At 33.0% G+C, this 27,228-nt stretch overlaps 1 protein-coding gene across 1 annotated transcript in view; it reads left to right on the forward strand.

The window, feature by feature from the left end:
• The window catches only part of LOC140756163 (sodium-coupled monocarboxylate transporter 2), a 545,697-nt gene that overhangs the window by 240,904 nt on the left and 277,565 nt on the right, over positions 1-27,228 (forward strand). The window contains exon 3 of the mRNA XM_073091600.1: positions 2,310-2,363. Coding sequence (XP_072947701.1) covers positions 2,310-2,363 — 54 coding nt within the window. The remainder of the gene's footprint in view (positions 1-2,309; positions 2,364-27,228) is intronic.

Genomic DNA, 27,228 nt, shown 5'->3' on the forward strand with positions numbered 1-27,228 from the left:
AATGTTATAATTTATTCTTAGATTTACTTAAATCTTAAAAAAAAATATTATTTTTAAAAATAAAAAAATATAAATAATACATTTTTTGACATTTAAATTAATAAATTATTTGAACCTTTTATTATAGTGATTTTTAAAAGAAATATTTTAAAAATAAATAAACAATGAGCCTGCAATTCGTCTACTATGGACCAGTCATTGCCGCTCAAGAACATTTTAATCCATATAAAATTAAATATAAATTGAATTTTATATGAAGTCTATATCAAATGCGTTGTTACCATTGTGTTACAACTGTTAGAAGACGCCATTTTTGTTAGCATTTCAATATTATGATATATCTTCTAAAATATAATAAGTATTGTATTTTAAAATAAATAAGCAAAGGCACAAAAAGCTATCTTAACTATCTTATTTTCAAACTAAACACCTAAACTAACCATCGCATAGGAACATAAAAACCGTATAACACTTTATAGCGAGTCTTATCACATTACAGGCGAGATGACGTATCGAAACCTAAATGTTATGACAGCGGAATCTGAACGCACCCTAACCGATCACACCATAAAATAACCATGTTCCATGTTATATGGGACCGTAAAAGGTACAACCGACATAGTTGATGTACGGGTTAAATGGCTATCTGAACGTGTATTAAAATCTCACCAATACAAACTACTCGAGTGGAAACCGTAAAAAATGTGTGGTAGAGTTACGAATGACGCGACAGGGCATTAAATTTTTACGTTAGGTAAATTTGTGACGTTACAAATATTGATGTTTACCAAATATTAGATATTGTAGTAAATTTGTTTGTTTTAAGTAATATAAATACTTGATAAGTATTTATGTTTATAAGTTTTACGTATTGAGGCATTTAATAACATTACACTAACAGAATCATATAACATGTTTGGGATTTATGAAAATGTAAATACTTTAAATGTATAAAAGTTATTATACAAATATAATCCACTTTAGAAATTGTATTTGTTTTTTTACTTTAATTCACAAATTATCAAGTTACAATATGCCAGCTCTGTTTATTTCTCATTCTGCACGATCTATAAAGTACCGCAAATCAGTAGCATACCAGGTAGACCAGGGGATAAGCATGTGAAAACTGTGTGTTCGACATACAGAAACCCATAAATAAGACATTAGCAGCTCGTATAAGACACTTCGCAATTGCTATTGTTAATAGTTACATATTTACGACTTTGTAACGCATTCTTAAATGTAGCTGCCGTTATAACGTACGTCATTGTTATAATCCTTATTTTTTGTAACGTCGGTAAATAAATTATTTAACGCGCAGTAAAGTAAGACGTTTTATACCAACTAAGACTGAAAATAAACAAATATTAATATCAAATTGTGATTTAAAATTCTGACATCACAGAATATTATTCAATTGCCGTACTTAAAATATAATATTTTAAGGAATATTTCTTAGTTATGTATTAATGATGAATTCTTAAAATATAATATCCTCACAAAAAACGCAGTTAATACTGCAGACAGAAGCACGAAAGTATGTGGAAAATCAATTTCATAACGCTTTATTATGATTAAGAAAAGACTTTTGAAAATTCGTAAACGTTTATGTATGTAAAGGATGAATTGTCAGTCAGTGTCTAAGATAATTTATGTTATCAAAAATGATAATATTTAAAGAATTTATCAACCTAAGTTTATAATACAGAAGAAGTTGCACTGAGATAAATAATTTACATGTTACGATAAGATTAAAAAGGAAGGAACATAATTTATCCGCATTCTCCACAGTAATCAATCAAAATTAACCAACAGTTACAATCGGCTAGCGTTCATTATAATAAAAACATGTGTACTTTTATCTGTGTATCAGTGATGCCTATTCTGGGGTGACGTCGGTCAAGTGTCAAAAAGGTGTGTGGAGTGGTCAAGATCGTACGATAGCGCGCCCCACCTGACGCTGGCCCTATGGAATAGGTTTGTGTAGGGTAGTAAACAAGTCTAATTGATCGTTAAGAACGTTACGGTATAGTAAAGAATTGGTAGGGACATCTTGTTTTGGAAAAAATGACGTCTTAAAAATGTTGATAAAAAATGATTAGTAAAATTTTACGTCACGAAGTAAAACTAACGTTAGATTTAAAATCCAAGTTAATAAATTATTTTATTTTGTTATATTTTCTCTATTTGTTAAAAATATATTTTATAACGCCACGAAAATATTTCGTTGTCTGCTAAATATCCTTTTAATTAAAAATATATTTTTCAAAGGAAATACAAAACAATTATATTTTTCTTTTATTTGATAGGTACCTCTGCATTGGAGCAGCGTGGAGAGAATCCAGGCCTCCAGTTTTATGCAGGTAATTTCAACACAAAACATTGTAAACACAAGTGTCATTAAGTCTACAGGTATATCTTAAACTAAAATTTTAGTTTTAAATGAAACTCAATTGACGTAACACAATTGGTATGTTCAGTACATTGCGTTTCCGCTGACCGGCGCCAGACCCTGACCCACGTCAATCTGGAGAGCTTTGTTTTGGTCGCGCCGAAACAGCCTCTTATGAACCAACCTTTAGTGACTTGCGTAGACGTCAATAATAGAAATGCTTCAATGCGAAATATTTGTGACATCTCTATAATTTTAATGTACTACGTTGCAGGAGACATTTTTTAAGTGTCATGAATTTATTCTTTTTCCTTTATTTTATTTATTATTAATTTTAAATGTAAATTCTAAACGTAGAATTTGTGGTGTTACTCGTCACGGGTTTAACCCTTTAATATTCGGCAAGTAAACGAGAATTTCTGTCAAATTATCAAATGTTCAGGTTATAATTGGCCACTCTGGCAAAAGTTGTGGCACTTTTGTTGTGTTCATATTCATTCGAGAATTCATAAGAATTGAGATTTTCACAGGAAGTGATATTTAATTTTGAACACCTTAATGATGTCATGTACGACTAATTCGACCAACAAAATATTATCTTTTTAAGTTAAAACACATTATTCTTATTTTATGGTTATTTCTTTATTTAAAGTTTATCAGACTTATAAATAAATCCTACCTAATCGATTGTATAATTTGTAAACATGAGTATTTTAAGAATAAATATATATTACCTGTCCATTTAAATATCTTATAGTGCCAGAAAAGGAAATTGTATATTATCATAATGCGATCAATATTTGCATGTTCATTCATAATTAGCTGATTGTGTTTGATAAATGACAAAAATTAAATATCACGCCGCATAAAAAACTTTACTTTTGTAGACAATGTTTTATGATTTCCTGTATGATTTAATTGTTAATCGGAATATTATGCCTAAAGAGCTAATAAATGCAAACGAGCCTGAGAGTCTTCATTTGAGCTAAGTGTATATTTATTTAATTCATTTGTGACCAAGGTTTTTTGTTAATAATTCTACACGTCATAGTCTCACAGTAGACTATTCGTATGTTGTTTGGGTGCTATCTATACAAACACAATTTTGGTAAATATAAAACACAGAGCCAATTACGAAAGTGACCTCACTTTGTGCGCTACTCGAAGTGCTCAATATAAGCATCCCGGAAAACCCGTAAAAAGATGCTGATTTTAGTTGTTCAGCTAATTCGAATCAAACCATATAACGGATGGTCCGAGTCCGGCGACAACCGGACGTGTCGGGCCGGACGCGACCCACGTCCGTCATCGCTTTCGTGATATTTCTATGACCACAACCGACATTATTATGAAAATTCGATCAAAAGAACCGGAATGTCTGGTCATTCGTGTGACTGTTAATGTTTTGCGTTTAAAGGCAAGTGAAATATAATTAAAATTAATATTCACGGAAATTTAAAAATGTGTTAAATAAAATTAAAAAAACATTTCATAACATCAACTTAAAATTCACTTTATAAAATTTTAAATTATAAATAGAAATGAATTTTAAATTATATTTTATTTTACAGTCATTATTTTTGAAACAAAATTTATTTTGTTATAATTTACAAAGTATTTAAAAAACAAATGAAATCTTTTTTCAATTTAGAATCCTTAAATAAATTCCATTTATTTAACGCTATTTTCACACGCTATCTTTATCTACATCAAATAATGTCAACCAGAAGAGATTATTCACTTATCCGTATAGAGTTTTCATTTTCGCCGGTATTTGAGGCGGAACTGCATTGCGACTGGGCTAGTAATATAGTATCTGCCCACGTTTTGACACCGGCGTGGGTGTGTGTACACGCTCCTTTATTGGAAATAATTTATTCGGTGCATTTTCAAACTTACAACCAACATATTCTTTTATCGATATTTGTAATTGATGTCGTGATAATATATAATATTATGCAAATTATGATATTAATATTATGATGTAACTTGATATAAAAGATCATAACAACATAATTATTATTTTGATATTCTTAAACTCTAGAAATATCAAAAGGCAACAAAAATGTATGTAGACATTAGGAAGCAAAGCACAAAATTATGACTTAGATATCTGCTTGACCCGGATCGAATTCAGACCTTTTGCGCACGGATATGATTTAGCATATCGCTTAATAACGCCTTTCCTAGTAAGAGCATTATCAACAAATTCATGTACCTGTTTTTGTTGTATACTGTTTACAACAGTAATGTTTCTGTGTTCTAATATGAAGCGTGTAGTAAGGCAAATCATTACAGATAAGTATATGTACTGATTTGAGACATTCCAACGTAGTCCTCAGGCGCAGCAATGTATCTGTGATTCGATAAGTGAGAACACTTCTTATTTAAATCGACTTCTGGTAGATTTGTCCTGTGATCTAGATAAGTAGTGATCGCCTAGTTGGTCCATAGATTGAATCTTGGCCGCTCAATTGGGGGGGGTCTTAGGTTCGAATCCTGTTCTGGTTCTGCACCTCTGGTTTTTCTGGGAATTCGAAATCAAGTATCACCTAATACTTTTAATTCTGCGATTCGAACAGCAGTTGAACAGTAATGGGTTGGTAAGATCTGTCTTATCTCAGCTCAGAAATAAATGTCCATGAGCGGCAGTGACTTCATCAGTTGAGCTGTAACCTCGTTCTTCCATTACGTAAAAACGACGCCCAGCTGATTGCATTATAAATTACAATGTATTTAATTACTGGGCCAGTTAATTTCAGAAGCCCTACAGTGGCGCTGTAGGGTTTCCGACCTCGCTCATTTACACTTGCAGCTTGTCTGCACTAGTATAATTAAGGCTTACGTGTTAGAACTCGCTAACACTCGGTTTATTTTTTATGTAAAATAAACTGTTTTTAATTCTTTGTCTATTTTAAGTGATACGATAGTCTCGTAACTTTATTTTTGTGTGAATTAATAAATAATTGATTGATTTAATGAAATCAATATTTTTTTGATTAATTTTATTTTTAAGCTGATTATTATAATGAATTAATTTATACTTTTTTATTAATTTTCTTAATTTATACTTTTTTATTAATTTTCTTAATTTATACTTTGTTTGGAAAATTATATTGGACAGAGTTTAAAAAACTTTAAATACTTGGGATAAATTGGAAGTTTAATAAAATTGCTAAATTTGTAAATTCTAAAATTCCTAAATTATTTTCTTATGTATTTATACTTCACCGAAAATAGCAGCTATTCAATTCTTTGTTTGTCTCTCTATGCGATACAATCGAAAAGAGTGGACTGATTTAGACGTTAATTTATTTGAAGGTTGCGGATTTACATGGATTATCATAGGTGACATTTAACCTAGAAACTATTCCTCGTAAAAAATCTAAAAATGGAATTAGGCGTGCTACACATTAGAGCAATGTTACCAATTTTAATCTTTCTAGGAATTTAAAGAATTGCACATGGACTTTCTACTTAAATATGTATTACTAGAAATATATTTATGGGTACCTTATCTTTAAGATTCCATATTTTCTTATCTTATGTTTAATATGTGTGACAAGTTTTTAATAGGACATTCATGTAAGTAAATTTGTACGCTCCTTCTACGTTTTTTTATTTTCCAAGATATTCATAGGCATAAACTGTATACCTTAGTTACGGAAAATGTAGGTGTAGGCTTAAGCCCATTATACACCTATTAGCCGATGTAATACGTTAATGGAATATATCGTTATTTACACGGTTTCTTTATTACGTAAGTGCGAATACTATAATGAGATACTGCGCATCTTTATGTTTATTTTATCACCTACTTTTAAGAATAACATGTTATTAATGCTCAATTTGTCCATTTTTTTTGTATTAAAAATCGATATTTTAACATTTTGCCAACGTTTGTGGTAAAACAAGAAATGGATTAATTAATAATACCGTGAGAAACTATTGTTAAAATATTAAGGAATAATATAATTTCTTCCGAAGATTCGCATATGAGCGATTACTACATCGGTCAGTTATAAAGGTTCCGGGTACTATCGCCGGTCAGGCAGCCATCTAAATATTGAGTTAAAATTTCTATTCGAGGGCTACATTTTAGGGACCGCCTGTGACAGGACTCTTTTCGTAAACCGTAAAAGGTAGACTCTTGAAAATTTTGTAGTAGACTTCAGGTAGTAGCTATACTAATTCTACCTGCGTTAGATTACCTACATTATATCTAGTAATGTTCATGGATCTTTAAGATGAACAGCATTTTTTTCCCACTATAGTATAAAATATATAATCTTAATATAACTCTATCTCTATAGAAAGCGTAATTCACAGCTACTATCGAAGTTTTTGATAAATCATTTATAAGCAATAAATTTAAAATTTTAAGCCTAAAAACAAAACTTTCAAGCCAATTCGACAGCGCAGTTAATTCGTTCGTTGCATTTGGCACGATATTTAATGCAGTATTAATTAAGTTCTATGAAAAATAACTGCAATGGGGTAAAGTTTTTTCGTTTGCTTTGATTGTAATTGTAGACTCGAATAATTGTTATAATGAAGTATTAATTTCACATGTCATTTCTGGAAATAGCTAACTATATATGGAATTTTAAAATATATAATCATGGTAAGGAACATAAAATAAACTGGAATCGCACAAATTCGTATTAATTTTGAATTTTAATTTTAAGAATTTTGAATCTTGACAATTCTTTCTTGTTTCAGATGTTTATTTTCAGCGTTTAAGCATTAAAACAAATACACATTAGCAAAAAAAAAATGAAAAAACTGCCTGGGGTTCGTACCTTGGCTCCACAATTCGTCAGGCTATCAGTACCTATATAAAACTGCAGTCATGGTCTATTCAATAGCCCTCAGGGATCAAATTTTCCAAAATCCTTTCTCAGCATTCTAGTCATATAAGGAAACTCATACAAAACTTTATGCCTCCAGGAATATCATATGAGTATCAACTTGTATAAGTTGTCAGTATTTACGGTTTTATTAAGATTTATTTACCCTTGGTGAAGACATAAACGTGATTTACTTTCCTAATATATGTCAGAAGGTATACTATTTTGGCTATTTAAAAAATACGTATCAATATGCTGAAGTAAACCTATGAAGAAAAAACAAAAAAGTATTACAAAACATTGGTATAAAATTATACGACACGAGACGACACGAAACGGAACGTAACGTAACGAAACGAAATGCAATGTAATATAACGAAACGTCACATCACGTGACGAGTTGTATCATAAACCTGAAATGTAATACTCGTAAATAGTATTTACTAGCCAACTATTTCGCTACAAATTATTGTAAATTAAAATATACTCAAGGGTTAATCTTTTCAAAATATTTTAATGCATAATTCGTCTTCAAATTTACATAACTTAACTTTCCCCACAGCCATGCTTAGAAATGATGCGCAGATGCAAATCGTGATACACATATGCAGTGATAACCAGAACCAATGCTTTTGCATAGCACGAGCCAATATCATTCATTGCGTGACAAGTATGCACGTATGTAAAATTTCTTCACGGAAGCAAGCGTGCGGCTCGGGCGTGCGTCATGCGATTGCGGCTAAAGCTCTCATGTAATAATATAATTTACTGACTTATAAATAGATGGAAGCTGGATTCCAATCCTGTTTTACTTTTTTGAGGCTCCATGTATACAATTTTACCTACTGAAGGTCGAGAGTTGACAATGTTCTACTATGAAGAAATAATTAAAACTATAGATAGATTGGTTACTAAAAACAAGCGTCGGTTTTCAACAGTTATTGGGGCGCTTGGAGTAGTACTAGTTAGTAAGGATAACTAACAAGTGACAACAGCTGTCTATGGGCATCTGTAATTAACACCAGATAAGATATAACTTGTACTTTAGATCGATCAAATGCGATGCTACCCCTGAGTACGAATTTGGAATGCTTCAGTAAACTATGTCTCTCTTACGACACCCTTAGAACGGCAACAGCAGCGCTTAAAACGATTTTATTAGGCTGAAGCAGGTGTGGCAGTAATACGTTGATAGTCGAACCCAAGGGGTTCTACCACCAATATATTTAATTGTAATGTCTACATATTATATACAGTGAACAAGACAGACGCATGCCGCACCATTAATATATTTACATAACAGTAGGAAATCCTTTTTTGGGTATGCAAATGATGATCTAAGAATGTCGCACGCTCCAAGGGTGACTTCAGTCATATGCAAAGCGATTTCTCTTAATGCGACAAATCGTTACGTGAAATCGAAAATTGATAAATTATACCATTACTTTCAAACAAGTGTAATGAATTGTAGAAGGTTAGCCAGTTCCTTCCCCTGAGCGAAGTTATAATACCTCGGATAAGTATGTCTTCCTTACCACACATTTCAAACCGGAACACAGCAGCGCTTAGTATAAGGCAGAAACAGGTGTGGCATTGGTGCTTCCGAAGCCAAATCTACAGGGTTCTACCACCAATATATTTTTATGTCTATATATTATATACAGTGTATTACATAGACGCATGCCGCACCCTTAGCATATTCACATAACAGTGGGAAATCCTTTTTTGGGTATGCAAATGATGATCTAAGAATGTCGCACGCTCCAAGGGTGACTTCAGTCATATGCAAAGCGATTTCTCGTAATGCGACAAATCGTTATGTGAAATCGAAAATTGGTAGGTTGTCTGTACCACCGCTTTCAAGCAAGTGTAATGGGCTGTTAAATGCGGTTACCTAGTTATCTACTGTCATTGTGTTTCAATGGAAGTTATGTTCTTGGTAAGTTACTCGAAACTTTCTTGATTTTTTGTTTTTGTTTCTGGTGCTTTAAAGTTAAAGTTTTTGTTAAAATTATTATTAATACTTAGTAGTTCTTTAATTGACTTTGAAAAAGGAGGTTCTAAGTCTAAGGAAGGCTTCTACATCTGGTACAAAGGGCAAAGGAGTGACTTTTTTCACAAAGTATCCGAAGTATCTTTCAAAGGTTCCGGCTTATATGGTCAGATAGTAGGGTAAAAATTTCATACCGGGTACTCTACGGATGTGATTTGGCGGCAGTAACCAAGTACAGTCAGATGGACTGCAACATTCACAATCAATTTAAAGAAACTTAACATAACATATCCTTTAAGTAAACTTTAAAGTAATTTAATACTATTCCAGAACAAAACAAAGTACACAATCAGCGTTAATATAGATGGTATGTATCTATTTGTACTGCATTTTCTCGGCTAAAACCTAATTCCCACCAACCCAATATTTATCAACGAGCACCATAAAGCAAGTTAAACACTCGCTGTAGCATTAAGGGACAGTTACCGTGTAATATATCCGGGGTTCCGGATTCGATATCGGCATGCAAATTAGGACATTCTTTAGCACGCGTCTTCTATCTATTTATATGCAAAGATGGTGAAGAAGGAATTATTAATTGTGTGTCTGTTAATGTATGGTAATGTATAATGTAAGGCACGAGGTATAATGTGACACGAGCTGTTTTACATGTTTTTAAGTGTAAGTGTGATGATACTTAGAAGGGACGATCTTGTAATGTAGTGTGATATGTTATTGAAAGATAAGCAGGTTGACTAAAACTTTTTACTAAGGTGAAGGGAGGCATTTGTTATATATTGTAATGTAAAATGTATGAAAAATTATGAGATTTTTTGCCTTTAAGTGTAACGATAACTAAGTTATGATAGGGGAAAATATACATTGTACTGTAGGTATACCTACTGTAGGTATACCTACAGTACTATGTGTGTTACCAGAATTTGGCAACGCACTTCGTGTTTCTTGAATGTCTGTCTTGTCTTTATAAAACATTCAAATATAATTGTGTATAAAAATAACTGCGTAATTTCTGAATAAAGAAATAGAATTTAATATTCCAACAAAATCTTTGGAAAATAAATATTTTTATTTGAAAGTAATTTTACACTTTTATTTATTTTTTTAATATAATTCGTTTTCCTTAGTTACAGTAATTTTATTCGTAAAACTGTACCAACCAACTTACATTAGATTGTAACGTTAAATTCACTTGGTACACCCGTATCTCGACGTCATTGTACAAGCAAGAACAAAAGGCATTCAGAAATATGCAGCGACGGAACCCGTGACGTGTTCAAGCAATGTTTTCAACCATGTCGCCACAATTAGGTTTTCAGTCCACAGCGAGATGGTATAGTTTCATAGCGCGTTGCTTCAGTCGTATTGTGTACTGTGCGAAAAGTTTACTATTGAATTTGTAACGAAAATTGTTACTTAGACGTACCTATACGGACCTTTGTTTCATTATGTGTTTTGGTGCTATTTTTCTGTAATATTATGTGACGACGAAAATAACTAGTGGTATTGATTTTATCGTTTCTTGTTGGAGCTTCGAGACTTAAATCCTCGGCCTGGCCTATACCTCTGATTTTTCAATGGTACAAAAGACAGTAATAATGATTAAGAATAAGCCATAATGAAAGACTTGGACACGTGAAATCAGGTCAATTTAACACGTTCGCTGCGTAAAAAAAAACAGTAACTTTCAGCTAGTGCGACGGCAGTCCAAAAATGCATCCACTTGACTTTCTTATTGTGCGTGGCAGGCCTTTTCGACCCGACACCTCTGGGTGGTATTGAAGCCCTATTATCTTAGTCAAGGCGCATTTTACATTATAAATTTTTATACTTTTAAAATCCTCATGAATCACTTGTCTATACATTAGTCCCGCCCCTGGCTCCTCCAAATAGAAAATTAGAAATTAGCAATCAAAAATGTCTGGTCGATAAGGCCCGATACCGCACTAGAGTGTAATTTCTGTAGTGATGGGATAGTAAAAGAAAAGAAAATATCGAGTCATTAATTTTATTAAATTTTAATAAACACAAGCCGAGCCTTTTTAATGTGTTACACATAAGTCAAAAATAGTAATTATAAAGGTAGACCAAAATTTTATATAATTACAAAGATTTTTCTTAGGGATTTCGAAATATGAACCACCGTATTCTTCTTCGTTATCACTATCATTTTCTAGTACTATTTTGTTTTTACAATGCGCCATTGTAACGAAGCTTGCAGGAAACCGAGTAGCGCGAGCGCGTCCTCCTCTCGAAGCTAGCACAACACTACTAGCGGGTCAACGCGTACGCATCTGCACAGTGCGGCAACAGGTCGCGAGCGGTCATCCACCAAAACAGGCCTGCCCCCGCACTGAGATAACTTTTTTTACGTTCTATGCGGCGGAGGTCGAAAAAGGCCTGCCGTAAAAATACCCAAGAAACAGGTTTCGCACTAGCGAGAAAGACCTATTTTTCCTGTGCGCATATTGGTTTGGCACCGCGTCGGGCCGATTGTGGGTGAACCGCAGTGAACGTGTTAAGCCATACATTTTAGTTAAAATCGATCACAAATCCATAGTTAAGCATTAAGTGAAATGCTTATAAAGCAGCAGTTTAATATACCTGTTTTGCATAGTTCTACTAAAATTACTACATTTCACACTAGACAATAAGCTCACATTGTCCGCTATGCGAGAACTTTACTATTAAATTTGCAACTGGCAACAACTCGCATACATTACCAACGCCCCATTATGTATTAAGTCTTTGGTAAAGTAATTTACTCAAAGTCAAAATTAAAAGAACCGTAACGGATCAATCGAATCACTAAACAGTACGTTATTTGAATACTTTTTCAATCAATAACCGATATATGCAAATTCGATATATTATTCGTTCGTGCGACAATGCCGCGACCGTTATAACAAGTAAAAATTTCGTCAAAGGTGAGCCAAATAATAATTGATCGGGACCCATTGTTGCGAATGATACAGGCCCCTTCGAGTATGAAGAGGTTGGGAGAATCCAAAAATTAACCAACGATAGCTCCTGATTTAATTTCACGACTCGCTACCTGCCTCCGACAAAAGTTCGGTAATCAAATTATGACCCGAATGCCACTATTGTTATATACGTGCATAAATTCATTGTAGATGCTAAGGGTTAAATGTTCAAGATCGGTATTGAATTAGGATTCGTATGGGAAGAAGGGTTGCTGATGATACTTATCAGATAATTGTTACGAATTGCATCTGCTGATAACGTTACAAGTTAGAAACGTTAGAAAACGTTACAAATTATTTGTCACTTGCTAAAAACGGTGAAGGAAAACGTCGTGAGGAAAATTGCATACCTGGGAGATATTTATATGTATATAAAAATAAAATCTCAAAGGTATGTGAAGTCTACCAATACGCACTTGGCCAGCGCGGTGGACTATGGTCTAATCCTTCTCATTCTGAGAGGAGACCCGTGCCCAGCAGTGGGACAGTAATGGGTTGATGATGATAACGTTATAAAGTAATATAAGAATTTTCTGGTAAACAAACGTTTCTCGGTTTTCCAGAACGGCACAAGTGTGGGAAACTCGATCGTCAAAGACTGCCAATCAGTTGTAGTGACAAATCCCACCCTTAGTGGAAACAAGGCGCATATCGCGTTACAAAAAGTTCGTTATGAAAAGAAACCGTTACGATTACTAAAGGGTATGACAGGGTGATCCAATTTAGGATTTTTTATAATATAGGAGTAGCAGACGAGCATGTAGTCCGCCTGATGGTTAGAGGTTACTGCTGCTGAACATTTGCTATCAACCCCAGATAGGATTAGATATTCCTACCTGAAGTCGGCCACAGGTGCCGCTATCACTGAGGATCAAGCTGGAACGCCTCGGAAAAGTATGTCTTCCTTCCAACACTCTTCAAACCAGAACACAGCAGCACTTAACACTGTTATGAGGCAGAAATAGGTGTGGTGGTGGTGCCGCTGGAGTCGAACCACAAAGTTCTACCTTCAAAATAGGATCAGTTGTAATAAACGCTTTAAATAAACGCTATCTACACTCACACACAGTAGAATTCCCTGTGTCGTGGGTGCCATGGACACACACATAGACAAATACACAAATACCCAGACCCAGTACACAGAAAACTAAATTCATCATTTAGATAGCTGTCTGGCCGGGGATCGAACCCGGGACCCTTTGCGCGTCAGACCGGTATGGTGGCCGCTTTGCCACGCGGGTCGTCAAATCGCAATGACATGGAGCACGGGCGTTGCATATTTTAGCGAGAGAAAAGATTCTTACTGGCACGAACATTGATATGTAGATGAGATGGCACAGGTAGCGAAGGGTGTTATTGAAATTAGAGATACACGTATGAAATTCGAGAATATCTGAGTGTTATCGACGTGTCATCGACGGGGCAGGTGGCGTGGAATAATGCAACCTAACGGTGAAGTATTGCGTACCGCATACGGTACATTTATTGCAAGACAAATGTTTCGATTATTTTTAGTTAAAACTTACTTACGTGTTGAAAATTACGTAATCTTAGAATATTAAACAAACTTAGAATATGCAATGTAATAGATTTTTTCTGCAATTTTAAAGTATATTTAAGTGGAGACATACTTTTCCGATGCGTTCCAGCTTAGTCCTTAGAAGCGGCGCATCTGTGGCCGACCTTAGGTCTATATTTAATCCTATCTGGGGTTGATCATGTCCATGGGCAGCAATAGCCACTTACCATCAGATGGACTGCATGCTCGTCTAATACATCAGATGGACTGCATGCTCGTCTAATACATTACAAAAAACTGACTTATTTATTGTCATTCAGCCTATCGTTAAAGTACTTAACAAATGTGTAATATATTTCTTTGTTAGAAATCAACAGTAACGTCTTGTATAATGTAACACTTACTAATATACATAACAAATGACGTCACTTATCCACTATCAAAGAAATCATCTTAGCATACGAAAGGTCCACGTGTAGATTTGCATATTCCCAATTTAAGATGTATTTATCTATGCTTTTTATTAGCATACATTAGATTCCCTTATGGCACGAGGCGTACTATGGTACGTGTCTTGTTACATTTGCATAAGTACGGCACGAGCCTAATATTTTTGCATATGAAGATAACACTTCTCCGAAGGTGCTTGCATTACGGTATCGGAATCACTTCTCGCGTTGGATTGAATATTTTAGTTTGGTTATTTGGTTTGTAATGGTTATTTTAATAGGGGTAAAGGGGTGTTATTTATTTATAGTATATATTTGTTATTTATATAATGTATTTATTAAAATAGGAATTCAATTTATCGTTATAATAATTGTAACATTATAAATATATTTTTTAAAATAAAATTATTGTAATTTAAAATGAATATAACGTATTCTTAAAATAAATAACGAAAATTATTTTGTTAAGGTTTTATTCGTAACAATCATTATTTAAAATCATTTTTTAAATGCGGAAATATAGTAAAAACAAAATTGCACATTGAGTCACATTGCACGAAAAGGTAAAGGCGACAAAACTAGCTGATGTAGGTAAATGTAGTTAACTAAATTAAGAACTTTCTATTTATGTATCTATTTAACAGACTTCCAAAAACTTCCAAAGTAGCATAGCGCTAATACCTGTAAACTTTCGTAAATTTGGTCAATTTATGGAGTAAAATTCGGTAAAACTAAAAGGCAACTTGGAGCATCGTATCGCCTGATACGTCAACACTATTTAACCGGTACCGCGAACATGCAATTAAAAAAAATATTTATTGCGATCGCGCTGCAACAAAATTCGTTCCAAATTCAAAGAGAACAAGAAAATTTCGCTTAAAAACCGTAGCAATTTGTCAGTGTTCCGTATCGGGCCAGGCTCAGTCAATAATAAAATTTTTCAGCACTTTTTTCACGTTTTTCGGTAATATTAAACACGCGAAGCTTCGTGGACGATTGTGGAAGTCTGAAGACGGTACGTTTTATTATTTACTTAGGTAGGAGCTGAACTGCAAAACCATATTAATTGCCCATAAGTCGTGTCGCGACTTCATTTGCGGTATTTGTCATTTTTATTCCCTGCACTCACAAAGAATTGAGCTCGTTTGTCTTTTTGTTCAAATGCTAATAACTCTGAGCATGAAAGCTGTATTTTAATGCTGATTTTTTAAGTTTCAGGGAACGGTTGCAGTGATAGCCTAATGGTTAAGAAACTAGGTTTCTCAATCGAGGATTTTCAAATCCCCGGCACGCACCTCTGATTTTTCAAAGTTATGTGCGTATTAGAAATTAATTTTCACTTACTAAACGGTTAAGGAATACATTGGAAAGCAACCTGGAAAGGAAGGAAACCTGCATACCTGAGAGATTTATAAAAAAAATCTCAAAGGTATGTGAAGTCTACCAATACGCACTTGGCCAGCGCTAGCACTATGGCCTAATCCTTCTCATTCTGAGAGGAGACCCGTGCCCGTGCAGTGGGACAGTAGTGATGATGATGATGATTGTTGTAAGGGAAAGGTTATATAAAAATATGTGTATCTGTTTGGTATATCTTACAAAGTAGATGAGAAACTTATTAAAAGTCAAATAGTACTTTTAAACAACTTGATTTACAGATATGGCTTCAAGGATGGTACTTAAACTCACAGTTCTACACTAGAATAACTTGTATTGTGAATTCCATTAACAGAAAAAAACAAATAAGTTAAAACAGTCAAATAGAATAGAAACCTAATTCTTTGCCTGGCTGGTTCGAACCCAAAATCCTACTTACAGAAAATAACACATAGTCACATATATTAGACCCAAGAAATTATAGAGTGGTTTTACTTTGAATCGGTCCGTTTGCTATGTGGAGCGATTTGCCAAGAATAGCAAACAGCTTCGATAGGCGATTGCCTATTTATTAAAGCAATGTATATGTATTTTTTAAATATAATACTAGCTGACCCGGCAAACGCTGTGTTGCCATATTAATCATCATAATTTCGGTCATCTCATAATTTAAAAGCAGATATTCCATCACATAACAGTGGCTTATTCCATTTCTCTTTTACTGTTCAGGCAGTTCTGCTCTGGAACGCACTGCCCGTGCACATCAGGAAAGCTCCAAGCAAAGCCGGATTTAAAAAACTTGTCCGAGAGCATCTGAGCACCTCGTCTGACAGATAAAGCATTTTTATTACCACCTTACCTTCAAATAGTTATATATTTTTTATGTATTGCTATATTTTAGATATATATATGTATGTATAATATATATAATATATTTATATTTATATTCATATTTAGACTAAGTATTATAATGTTTTATGTTATTTAACACCTGCCGCAAACTTTCTGCATTCACCAAGGGTTGACTGGTAGAAAATGCCATCAGGCATTATGTTTTCCCCTTTTGTAGCTTAACTTTCTGTTAGTGTTACAATAAATAAATTAATTAATTAATAAAAAAATGTTAAGGGTGAACAACCCTTATCACTTAGGGGTATGAAAAATACATAGTAGCCGATTCTCAGACCTACTGATTATGCATACAAAATTTGGTGAAAATCGGTAAAGCCGTTTCGGTATTTCGGTAATTATTAGTATTATATATCATAATTATTTTTTATAGGCTAATTGGTATGTTACCGGAAACTTATAAAATAATTAATTTTACATAATGTCTGGACAATATACGTAAAAATATAATAAACCCCACAACACACTATTTTATGAAAGTATTTGATGGTGGGTGACGGTTGCTGCCCATGGACCTATGTAATCACGTCCAAATAGGAAGTTCCGCGTGTAACTGCGTGTGTAGTAAATACCAATTAATTCTTAAACATATCAATAAATGAGGAGTATAATATACGCTGTACAGCAGTAGGCATTAAAATGCTTTAGCCATTTACGCCATTTGGAGCGATTTGCCAAGACTCGCGAACTACTTCCGATGGACGGGTGCTGCGAGTTACCTTATTTGGGGCAATCGCCCGTCTGATCGCTTTATTTTATTTCCCATATTGCTGTTATTGGAAAGTTGGTATACTTCTAATTTTGTCAAGGATAAGGATGTATATTATTGTAAATTGGGAAACGGGCTTATTATCTATTTTATATTGTTACTGTATGAATATGTATTTCAAATATCAAAATTATTGGGCATTCTAGCAATCTAATGGTATTGTAAACATCAATTGATTGTTCTAAAACATATCAATAAACGAGGAGTATAATGTACACTGTACAGCGGTAGGCATTAGAATGCTGTAGACATTTACGCCATTTGGAGCGATTTGCCAAGACTCGCGAACTACTTCCGATGGACGGGCGCTGCGAGTTACCTTATTTGGGGCAATCGCCCTTCTGATCACTTTATTTTATTTCCCATATTGCTGTATTGGAAACTTGCTCTAGTTATAATTTTATCTATTCGATAATTTATTTGGAATATCGATTTAACTTATTGGAATGGTAATATCTATCTTTGGTTTCAATTTTTGATTTCAAGTAGGATTCCATTCTATTTGTAATTCGTCGTCGGATGTCAATAGGCAGAACTATGTTAGGTAGATACCTAATTGAATCTAAAATTCTACCATGTGTAATATTTTTACTATAAATATTACAATGTCAGACATTCGTAACATATAAGGACATGAGCTTTGCACCAGAAATATATTTGAATTGATATTCCATACATTAATAATACCATTAGAATAATTCTTTGTGGTCGGATTACATATGTCGAAATGTCAACTAGCAAAATTATCAAAACTGGTCGGTAACAATAACATTAAAATCATTCAAAAGTATACTTAAGAATAGCATTTTCGGGTTTGCCCATGACAGCACTTGTGTGGGTGATATGATACAATGGGTAAGGAATTTGTCCTCATATATCTGTGACTCAATTAACATGATCTTTACTAATATTATAAAACCGAATACATTGTTTGTTCAAACGCGCTAATATGTGCAAGTATCCGTCATATTCCATAAAGTATTTTTGAATTGAATAGCCAATTGGTATTTTTTTATAAACATCTGTAATTGGAAACCATCAAACCAGTTAGACCCCTCTAAATTAAGGAATCTCATACATGAGGGAGGTCTATAAAAAAAGTCGTTAATTGATGATGGTACAAACTGTCGGTTATATTTATATCACGATACTATTAGCACGGATGAAACCATGTGACATTGCTAGTAAGTTATATTTTTAGCAAGTCTTAGAGTGATTGCTTGGGAATACTCCGATGTTTATGGCATATCCAACGAGGCTACTCCAACTAGAATTAATCAAATCAACTAACCCCAACCTACTACTTTCCGATATAATTAAGGCATACATGTATGCGTGCTGGACAATACGTGAATGATCTTCGCTTGTGTGTGATAATGAACGATTATAGGAGACCTAGTTAGTTTGAGAATGGCTTTATTCAACCAACAGAGGTTGTGAGTAGAACCTTTTACCGTTATATTAAGGTCTATACTTTGAATGCGTGATTGGTTTATAATGCGTTACGATATTGTAGTGTGAGTTGTTATTTCTTGGTGTGGGTTGATGAGTCACATTTTTTTTGTTTTGTGGGTAAGGCGCGAGGGTGCCCGCGTGGGGTGGCGGTACCCCTTGCTTCCAACCCCATCTTATTAATCAGTGAAGTACCGGCCGTCTCTTCACATGTCTGTTCCATGCAAAACCGGTGTCTTATTGGAAATAAGCTTTGGATTGACCGAAGGCCTTAATTACAACTCACTTGACAGCGGTAACCTTTGGGTCACTATACCTTTGTACGGGATGTTTAACATAGGAATTAGACTATATTTATTCAATAGGAATCTACATATTAAGATTTATTAAATGGAACCAATTCATTAAGCTATTTCATAAGACAATGAGATAAGAATTTCACGTTGGAAAACTTAGTTCAAGCACAAAAGATCAGCCATTAGTAAGTTGGGACTTATGGGTACTAGATAATGCCATATCTCTAAATTACATGAACCACACATGATATAAACGGATGAACGGATGTTAGAACCTATTTATACCAAAACAAAAATACACGTCGAAAATCAAAAATAACAATCAACCTATAAACGTAGGTACTTTAAAAACTAATCACAAAATACAACACGCCACAAATTAAATTTTAATGGGTCTCGTAACTGTCGAAACTTTGTCGTGTTCAAATGAATAATTATAGAAAATTATAACCGTCGCTTTATAGACGCCATTATTGTGTCAAGCGAGGTGTTCGCTTAGCCAGTTAGCCCCTATAATTAAAGAACGGCGACTAAGTATCGACTAAACAATCAATACGCTTGATCTATAGAAAATAACACAAAAGCTCGAGTAGATAACACCCCCACCCCACACCTCCCTCATTAATAATATCGAACCCCTATTCACTAATTATGTGTTGCGAATGCATGCCGTGGTGGTATAGACAGCTAGTGTAGTGTCTAAGTTGTCATTCGGATAATGTTGTTGTAGCGTCGGTTTTTGACATCACATTCTGATGAGATCGGTTTTCGAAGATTTTTTGCTGTCTAGATACGCAAATGATATCATTTTGTTTATAAACGGTCGAATAGTACAAATAAATAAATAATATTTATATACATTTTGGTACAAATTTAAAAAAGTTATATCTTAGATAAAAATATTAAACATAATACCTACGTCCTACATGTATTCAAACAACTTTTATGGGGAAATTATTTAAAAATTTATTACAAAGAAATATGAAAATAATAGTAGTAAGAATAAAATATATATTGCTCACTTTAATAGTTGCGCAAAAAACATCAGTTTAAGTAACTTCGTGAAGTTTCTAATCTATATTGTGGTTGCATGGTGGCATTGGACTGCGACACAAACATCACAAAGTATAATCCATTTTCAATACACGCACACATACGTGCAGTTTTAATGGGCAGTTATAACCCGCATTAAAGTTTTAAAGAAAAATAAAATTGTTAAGTCTGATTTGTGTTCATTCGCAAACTATTCCGTATAAATATGATTTATTATGACATAAAATAATATTTTTACAATTATTAAAAATATAATTTTGTAACAAAAACGTTATAGTGTATAAAAATATTAGATAAGTTATTGTTTTTAGATATTAGTCCTATATTCTTTTGTCTATACTTTTAAAATAGAAAGGTACAGGATTTTAACAATCGTTCGTCGAAACATTGATGATAGAACCCTAAAAATGAAATCAATAGCAGTATCGGTGTAGGCGGAGGGATATAGCTATTTCTTTGTTTCGTGAGCTAGCCATCGCGTGCTATTCGGCTATTGTGATTGCTGAAATGTTAATCGTTCGGAGATTTTATTAAGGGCGACTCAGATTACCTAGAATTGAGCTGAAGTTTAGCTGTTGTGAAAGGCTTTTGTTTGAGTTTGCAATGACAACTACATTATGGTATTTAATATAAGTTAAAATGTTGTAATGCATTATTAATTAATTGAAAAGGGCTACAATAGGCGATCGTAATAAAAAAATAGACAACATTATGTTTAATTTTATGAAACATAGCTAATTACATACATTATTAAATTTAATATATTATTAAATGCAGCGAATTAATTCACACCATATTAACACACAAAATTATGTCAATATATTACCTGCTACATTTTAATTTAAAAATAAATTGGAATGTAATTTTACTGGTAATTAATTGATTTTAAATTTTAAAGTGACTTTATTAAAATTTTAAATCTTAAAATATATTTCTTAATTAGTGAAACTTTATAACGTTTTTTCCATTTTATTTAAAATCAGATTGTTCATGACTGGTTATAAAAAGAAGAATTAATAAAAAATAGAGGTGAACCGTAAAATAAATAAAGATTACAGAAATCAAAGTAAATATTCGTTTAGTTTGTCAGTTACCGTCACTCGCTCCATAGTGCAATGTAACACGAGTGCGGCGTTGCGTGTGTTGGGCAAGGTCAGGGCGCTCTATCAGATCAATGGTCAGCTGGTCTTGCGAAATGGATCGATTTGTTTTGTTATGTTATTTTGCTTCGATTGTTATGTTGTGTTGCGAATGTTTTTGTTTGCGGCAGTTGTTGTTTTTGTTATCTTGTTGTTGTTCATTTGGGTAGGGAAAATTATTAATGAATATTACGAGTATATTATAATGATTAGTAATATTATATTGTATTCTCCATATTTTGTCTATAATTTTACAATCTGTAATTTCTAATTTTATTATTATGCATTTAATTATTAATTATGTTATTTTGGGGTGTAACATTGTTATGTTATTTATTGTTTACGAATATCAGAATACTGACATACTATATTTTATTTATGTGTATAAAACACGTTAAATATCACACTGCACTTAAAATTACATCTTCGAAAACCAAATTTTGTTTCTCTCTTTATTCTCTACCTTACCTTAATTTACTTTTTACGTAGAAAGGCTGTTGTTTTGTTGTAACAACGGGTGCCTTGAATCAGTCGAGGGTACAAAAAAGCGGGCCGATACAAACTGTATAATTAATCACTTGATTAATCAGTGTGACGAATAAAAACAGTGTAATGACCCGTTTCCTTCAATCGATCGACGTGACGTCATCAAGTTGGAATGCACAGTCACGGTGCAAAGATTCCAATTTGAAAAGGCAACGAAATTTCTTACAATTTCGAATATTGGTTTACTACTTAAATTGCAAATGTTTTAAACTTGTTCAAAGAGTGTATAATACACTTAATTTTTTTAAGAAATTGAGTATTAAAACATAGTTTGATGTGATATTCTTGTTAGTATGTTAACTGCACAGTCGCATACTCATTGTTGGCGTAAAAAGAATCATGTGTACCTACAATAGAAAGAATCATGGAAGTAGAATTTTTAAGCTGTTTACAAAGCTACATGAACCTTTGACTTTGGTAGGTATCGATTAGTGTATAATAATTAAATCATATTTTTTACTTCTTATTATATTTAATGTGACATGCAAAATTTAAGATCCCTGTAAAATACTATGTTCTTGCAAATAAATAATTTGATTTGATTTGATATTAATGACAATAAAACACTATCTTTGCTTATTTTTTTTCGAAAATAATTTCAAACCAGGGTTACATATTGTGCAAGGAAAACAAAAATACAATTTCATTTCGGGCGCCTCGTTAAATTCACTAAGCATTGATAATTACGTCGGATCGATACAACCGAACACTATGAGGGGTGGCATCTTCTCATAGGGTAAAAAAAGTGAAAAGCAATCAGTGTGGCGTAATTAGTGAGTCGTATGGGGCGCGTTGCCATGACAACCGCGTCCGTTACCCCGATGCCCGCCGCGTTAATTTCCAACGAAATTAATCGAATCAAGCGCTATCGATTGGCGAGATTGAATTAGGCCTCGTTTCTATGCGTTTATCACGTGAGCTTCGGTGTAAGTATTTTTAGCTTAAAATGAATTGGTAATTTTTGGCCGAATGAAATTTGCTTTTATATCTGTCTAGGCTGATCTATAGAAAAGGCATTTGAAACAGTACCTTCATTTTATTTAGAAGTACTTTATATTATGAACTTAACAAGGTTGATTTTCTCAGAAAAAGGTATAGTAGAGTAAAGGTAGTGTTGATCTATTTAAAACATGATATTTATCTAGGGATTTCAAATGTATCATTGTTATGTATAGGTATTTTCAAAATATAAAATTAAAGTTACAATTCACAATAATCGACTAAATACCTAATAGGTATTGAGTATTCAACATGCTAATCGTTTTCAAAATCGACTTTAGTTTACAAGCTATTGTGTGTAACCAAAATTGAGGAGTGAGTCCTTAACTCCCGTACTCAAAATTCGATAATTTATTGCCGAAATAATATAATTACGGCCGACGGATGGATTGGCTGCGACCGGAAACTCCAAATTACCGGAGAAATTAAAGCGGAAACATTTGGCCACCGCCGCTAGCAAGATGGCGTACCGATTATTGTGTCTGTTCGATTTATGAATAATTATTACTGTCGCCTCTAATTATTTGTTCAGTCTATAATTCGGTTGCCGAAAATTTTATGATGTTTCATTGAAAATATTTTACATTATTTAATTAAATACTGTTATTATTTGTTTAGCTTGGAGTTGGGAGTTGGTGTAAAATGTTCGTTGTTTTTTAATATTGGACAACAGTTTTTAATTTTATGTTTGATTTTAAAATGATTATGACTGGTTTTAAGTGTTTTTCATGACTGATTTGACAAGCTAATAATGATTACTTGTGGCTTAATAATACGCAATCAGTAAAATTACGTTAATAATACTCTTCGATTAACAATGATTGAAGGTTAATACTAATAAAGTTTTTAAGTCAAAAGGAGAAATAAATTATTTATTATGACTACAATTTCTTTGATGGCAATTTATTGGTTTTCTAGCTAGAACTTACAAATGGATAAGTGTTTATGTTATGTAAATTTCATACTTGGTTAGTTAGTATTTTTAAACGTTACCATTATCATGAAGTGGACTTCATATAAGTTTTTTATCAATTTTAATTTCTTTTAAATTGCTGATTATAACAGGCCGGTATGGTGACCATTACATCACCTCATCCAGCTGTATCTAAAATAATATATCAAGAGCGTAAAATAAATAAAACCGAACAAAAACCTAGCGATCTAGTCTATCAATACTAATAAGTGGAGAGCAGAGCCTTATCTAATTAGAATTCAATTAAATTAGTCTTTCAAGAGCCATCTGCTAACTAGACAGCGGAGCTCGCGTGCATCCAATATGGTGAGTGAATCTTACCGTTAAATTTGTATAATTAAATCTAATGTTTATTCTGATTAGATATTAACTCTTAATTAATTGGAAAGTTTGAATAGACTTATCTTAAGAACCTACTTGTAAGATATTTTGTGTAGAAATAATAATATGTAGAATATACATTTCTGCCTAATAGCAGCAGTCAAAGACGCTGCTGTGTTCTGATTTTGTGGTAAGGGTATACAATGAGTGTTTCCTTTATCTTTTTTTTATACTGTTTGTATTCTTTCTTTATACCTATATATACTTGATTCAAATTGCCACGTAGTTCGTGATTTTCAATAGGTATTTTGTTTCCAAATAATGGATAAAGTGGCATTGAAACAAACCGCGATTTGGTACTGTTTGTTTCGAGTGCGTTGCTACCCGTTTTTGATACTATATATTTATATACGTATATTGTATATCAATGTATATATGTACATTATATAGGTGTTATATATTTATATATGTATTCTGTTTACAATGTGTGGTTAGGTTCCTAGCTATGTAAGGCTCCACACATCAGATCATCGCCAACCCATTATTATCTAACGACAGTAATGCATCTACGATAAAATTCACGTAGATCCTATCTATCTTTGTATTCAGGGGTTATTTCGCATTACCTATTTTAATATCATGCATAACCTAAATATTTATGCGTATCAGGTGCTATTTATGTGATAAATCGCATTTTATTGCTTTATCACCATAATCACATAAATATGTCATTTATTATATTTTATAAAGGCGCCCACGGACGTCTGTAACTAACTCTAAATAATACAAGAGGTACTAGAAATCGTTCACTGATGCGTTTCTATCTATGAGATTTAAGTTGGAATGTGTAGGTAGATACTCATAAGTGATTTTAACTTACTTATTACCCCAAAACAATGATGTCAATAAATAAAACAATTATAGTCAAAATTATAAATAAAACGGCACGTTTTTTCAACGAATTGAAATGAACTAATTTATTTGAATTTAAACAGAACATAAATCACGTCAGTTGACATAGATGGCGTTACTAGTCTACATACATAGTGAAACTATAATATTTGATAATACTAACACCCCCACTATCACAATATTATACTGTTTCAATACCTAACATATACATAAATTTGTTATGTTTAGCAGAATTTAAACTTTTTGTCAGCATATCAGCTGGCATTTCAGCTGTAGGCAAATACTGAATTTTTACAATGTTATTTGAAATTACTTCCCGACAGTAATGATACCTAACATCAACATGTTTTGTACGATTATGAAATACAGGGTTGACAGACAGCTTTTGTGCACTTTGATTATCATTACTTATATTGATAGTATACATTCTTTCAGTAATCTCATATTGCAAATTGCTAAGATATACAGCCTCTTTACAAGCTTCTGAAATTGCAATATATTCTGCTTCAGTACTAGACAATGCTATATATTTTTGTTTTTTACATCCCCAAGATATAACTGACCCTGATAACACAAAACAATAGCCTGTATATGATTTCCTATCATGATCATTTGCCCAGTCTGCATCAACATAACCTTTAATATCAAGATTTCCAGAATTACTAAATTTCAAACCTACATTTTTCGTCTTTTTTAAGTATTTTAATATTCTTTTAGCATATGACCAATGTATATTACTATGACAATTATTGAACTGACTAAGATATCCCACTGCATAAGCTATATCTGGCCTAGTGAGAATCGCTAGATACATTAAACTGCCTATGCAGCTGAGCTGTTGGTATGGATTTTTAGACATTTCTTGACATTTCTCAACATTTAACTTAATCTCCATTGGAGTATCAACAATTTTACATTCAGCCATATTAAATTTAGACAATAACTTCTCTATATAATTCTCTTGAGACAAAGTAACAACCTTTTTCTCATTATCAATATTAACAGACATTCCAAGACATTGTTTTATTTTACCTAAATCTTTAATTTTGAACTGATTACTTAGAATATCTTTTAACTGTTTCATTTCAACTTTATCATTTGAAAATATGAAAAAATCATCGACATACAAAGTAACAATTGTCTTAAGACCATTAACAATTTTTGTATATAAACAAGGCTCTAATTTTGACTTCTTATAACCATTATTTAACAAACAAGTATCAACTTTCTTATGCCAAGCTCTAGAGGACTGTTTGAGACCATATATAGCCTTTTTCAGTTTGAGAACTTTATTCTTATCATTTTCAGAGCAAACAAAACAATCTGGCTTTTGCATATATATGTTCTCTTCCAGTTCTCCATTTAAAAAAGCTGTTTTGACATCCAAATGTGCTGTGTCAAAATTAAGTTGTGTAATTAATGCAAATAATAATCTTAATGTAGTATGCCTCACCACTGGAGAAAACGTCTCGCTGTAGTCAATACCACATTTTTGATTATAACCTTTTGCCACTAGTCTCGCACGATACCTAATTTTTCCATCACTGTCATACTTCTTTTTCAATACCCACTTGGACTTAACGATTGTTCCACCATTTGGAGCATCGACGAGCTCCCAAGCCTTGTTGTCTTCAAAGCATTGTAATTCATCCTTTACAGCTTGTAACCAATGCTCTCTTTCAGAACCATTCAATGCTTCCTCCAATGACATATCGTTTATATTCATGCTGTTACTCTCCAAACACATATTTGAATAACCATATCTTTCTGGTTTTCTTCTTTGTCTAGACAGCGTACGTGTACATACTACACTTTCAATACTTCCAGAATCATCTGTGTTTTCATTTTCATTTGGACTATATGTGCTGTCACTTGGATCTAAATATGTTGCAGAAGTGTATGAGTCTTCCGATAGACACTCTTCCCCCACTGAATCCGAGCATATGACTTCACTGTCTTCAGTTGTTTGCTCAGTCTCTGTAACAATTATCACATCACATGGTTTACATTCTTTTTCTATGATAATAACATCTCGACTGACAAAGATTGTCTGCGTCTTGGGGTTGAACAACCGATATCCTTTTGTTACATCAGAATAACCCATTAAAATACACTTCTCTGATTTCTTATCCCACTTCAGTCTCTTCTCTTTTGGCACATGAACCATTACAGTACTTCCAAAAATTCTAAGATGACTAATATCAGGCTTGGTATTGGTCCACAACTCATATGGGGTTTTGTCAGACAGTCCAGGGGTTACTGTTCTATTCTGTAAAT

The sequence above is a fragment of the Epargyreus clarus genome, unplaced genomic scaffold (genome assembly GCF_041222505.1).
Source record: "Epargyreus clarus isolate Ecla_fem2 unplaced genomic scaffold, WU_Ecla_fem_2.2 ptg000034l, whole genome shotgun sequence".
In the NCBI taxonomy this organism is placed as follows: domain Eukaryota; kingdom Metazoa; phylum Arthropoda; class Insecta; order Lepidoptera; family Hesperiidae; genus Epargyreus; species Epargyreus clarus.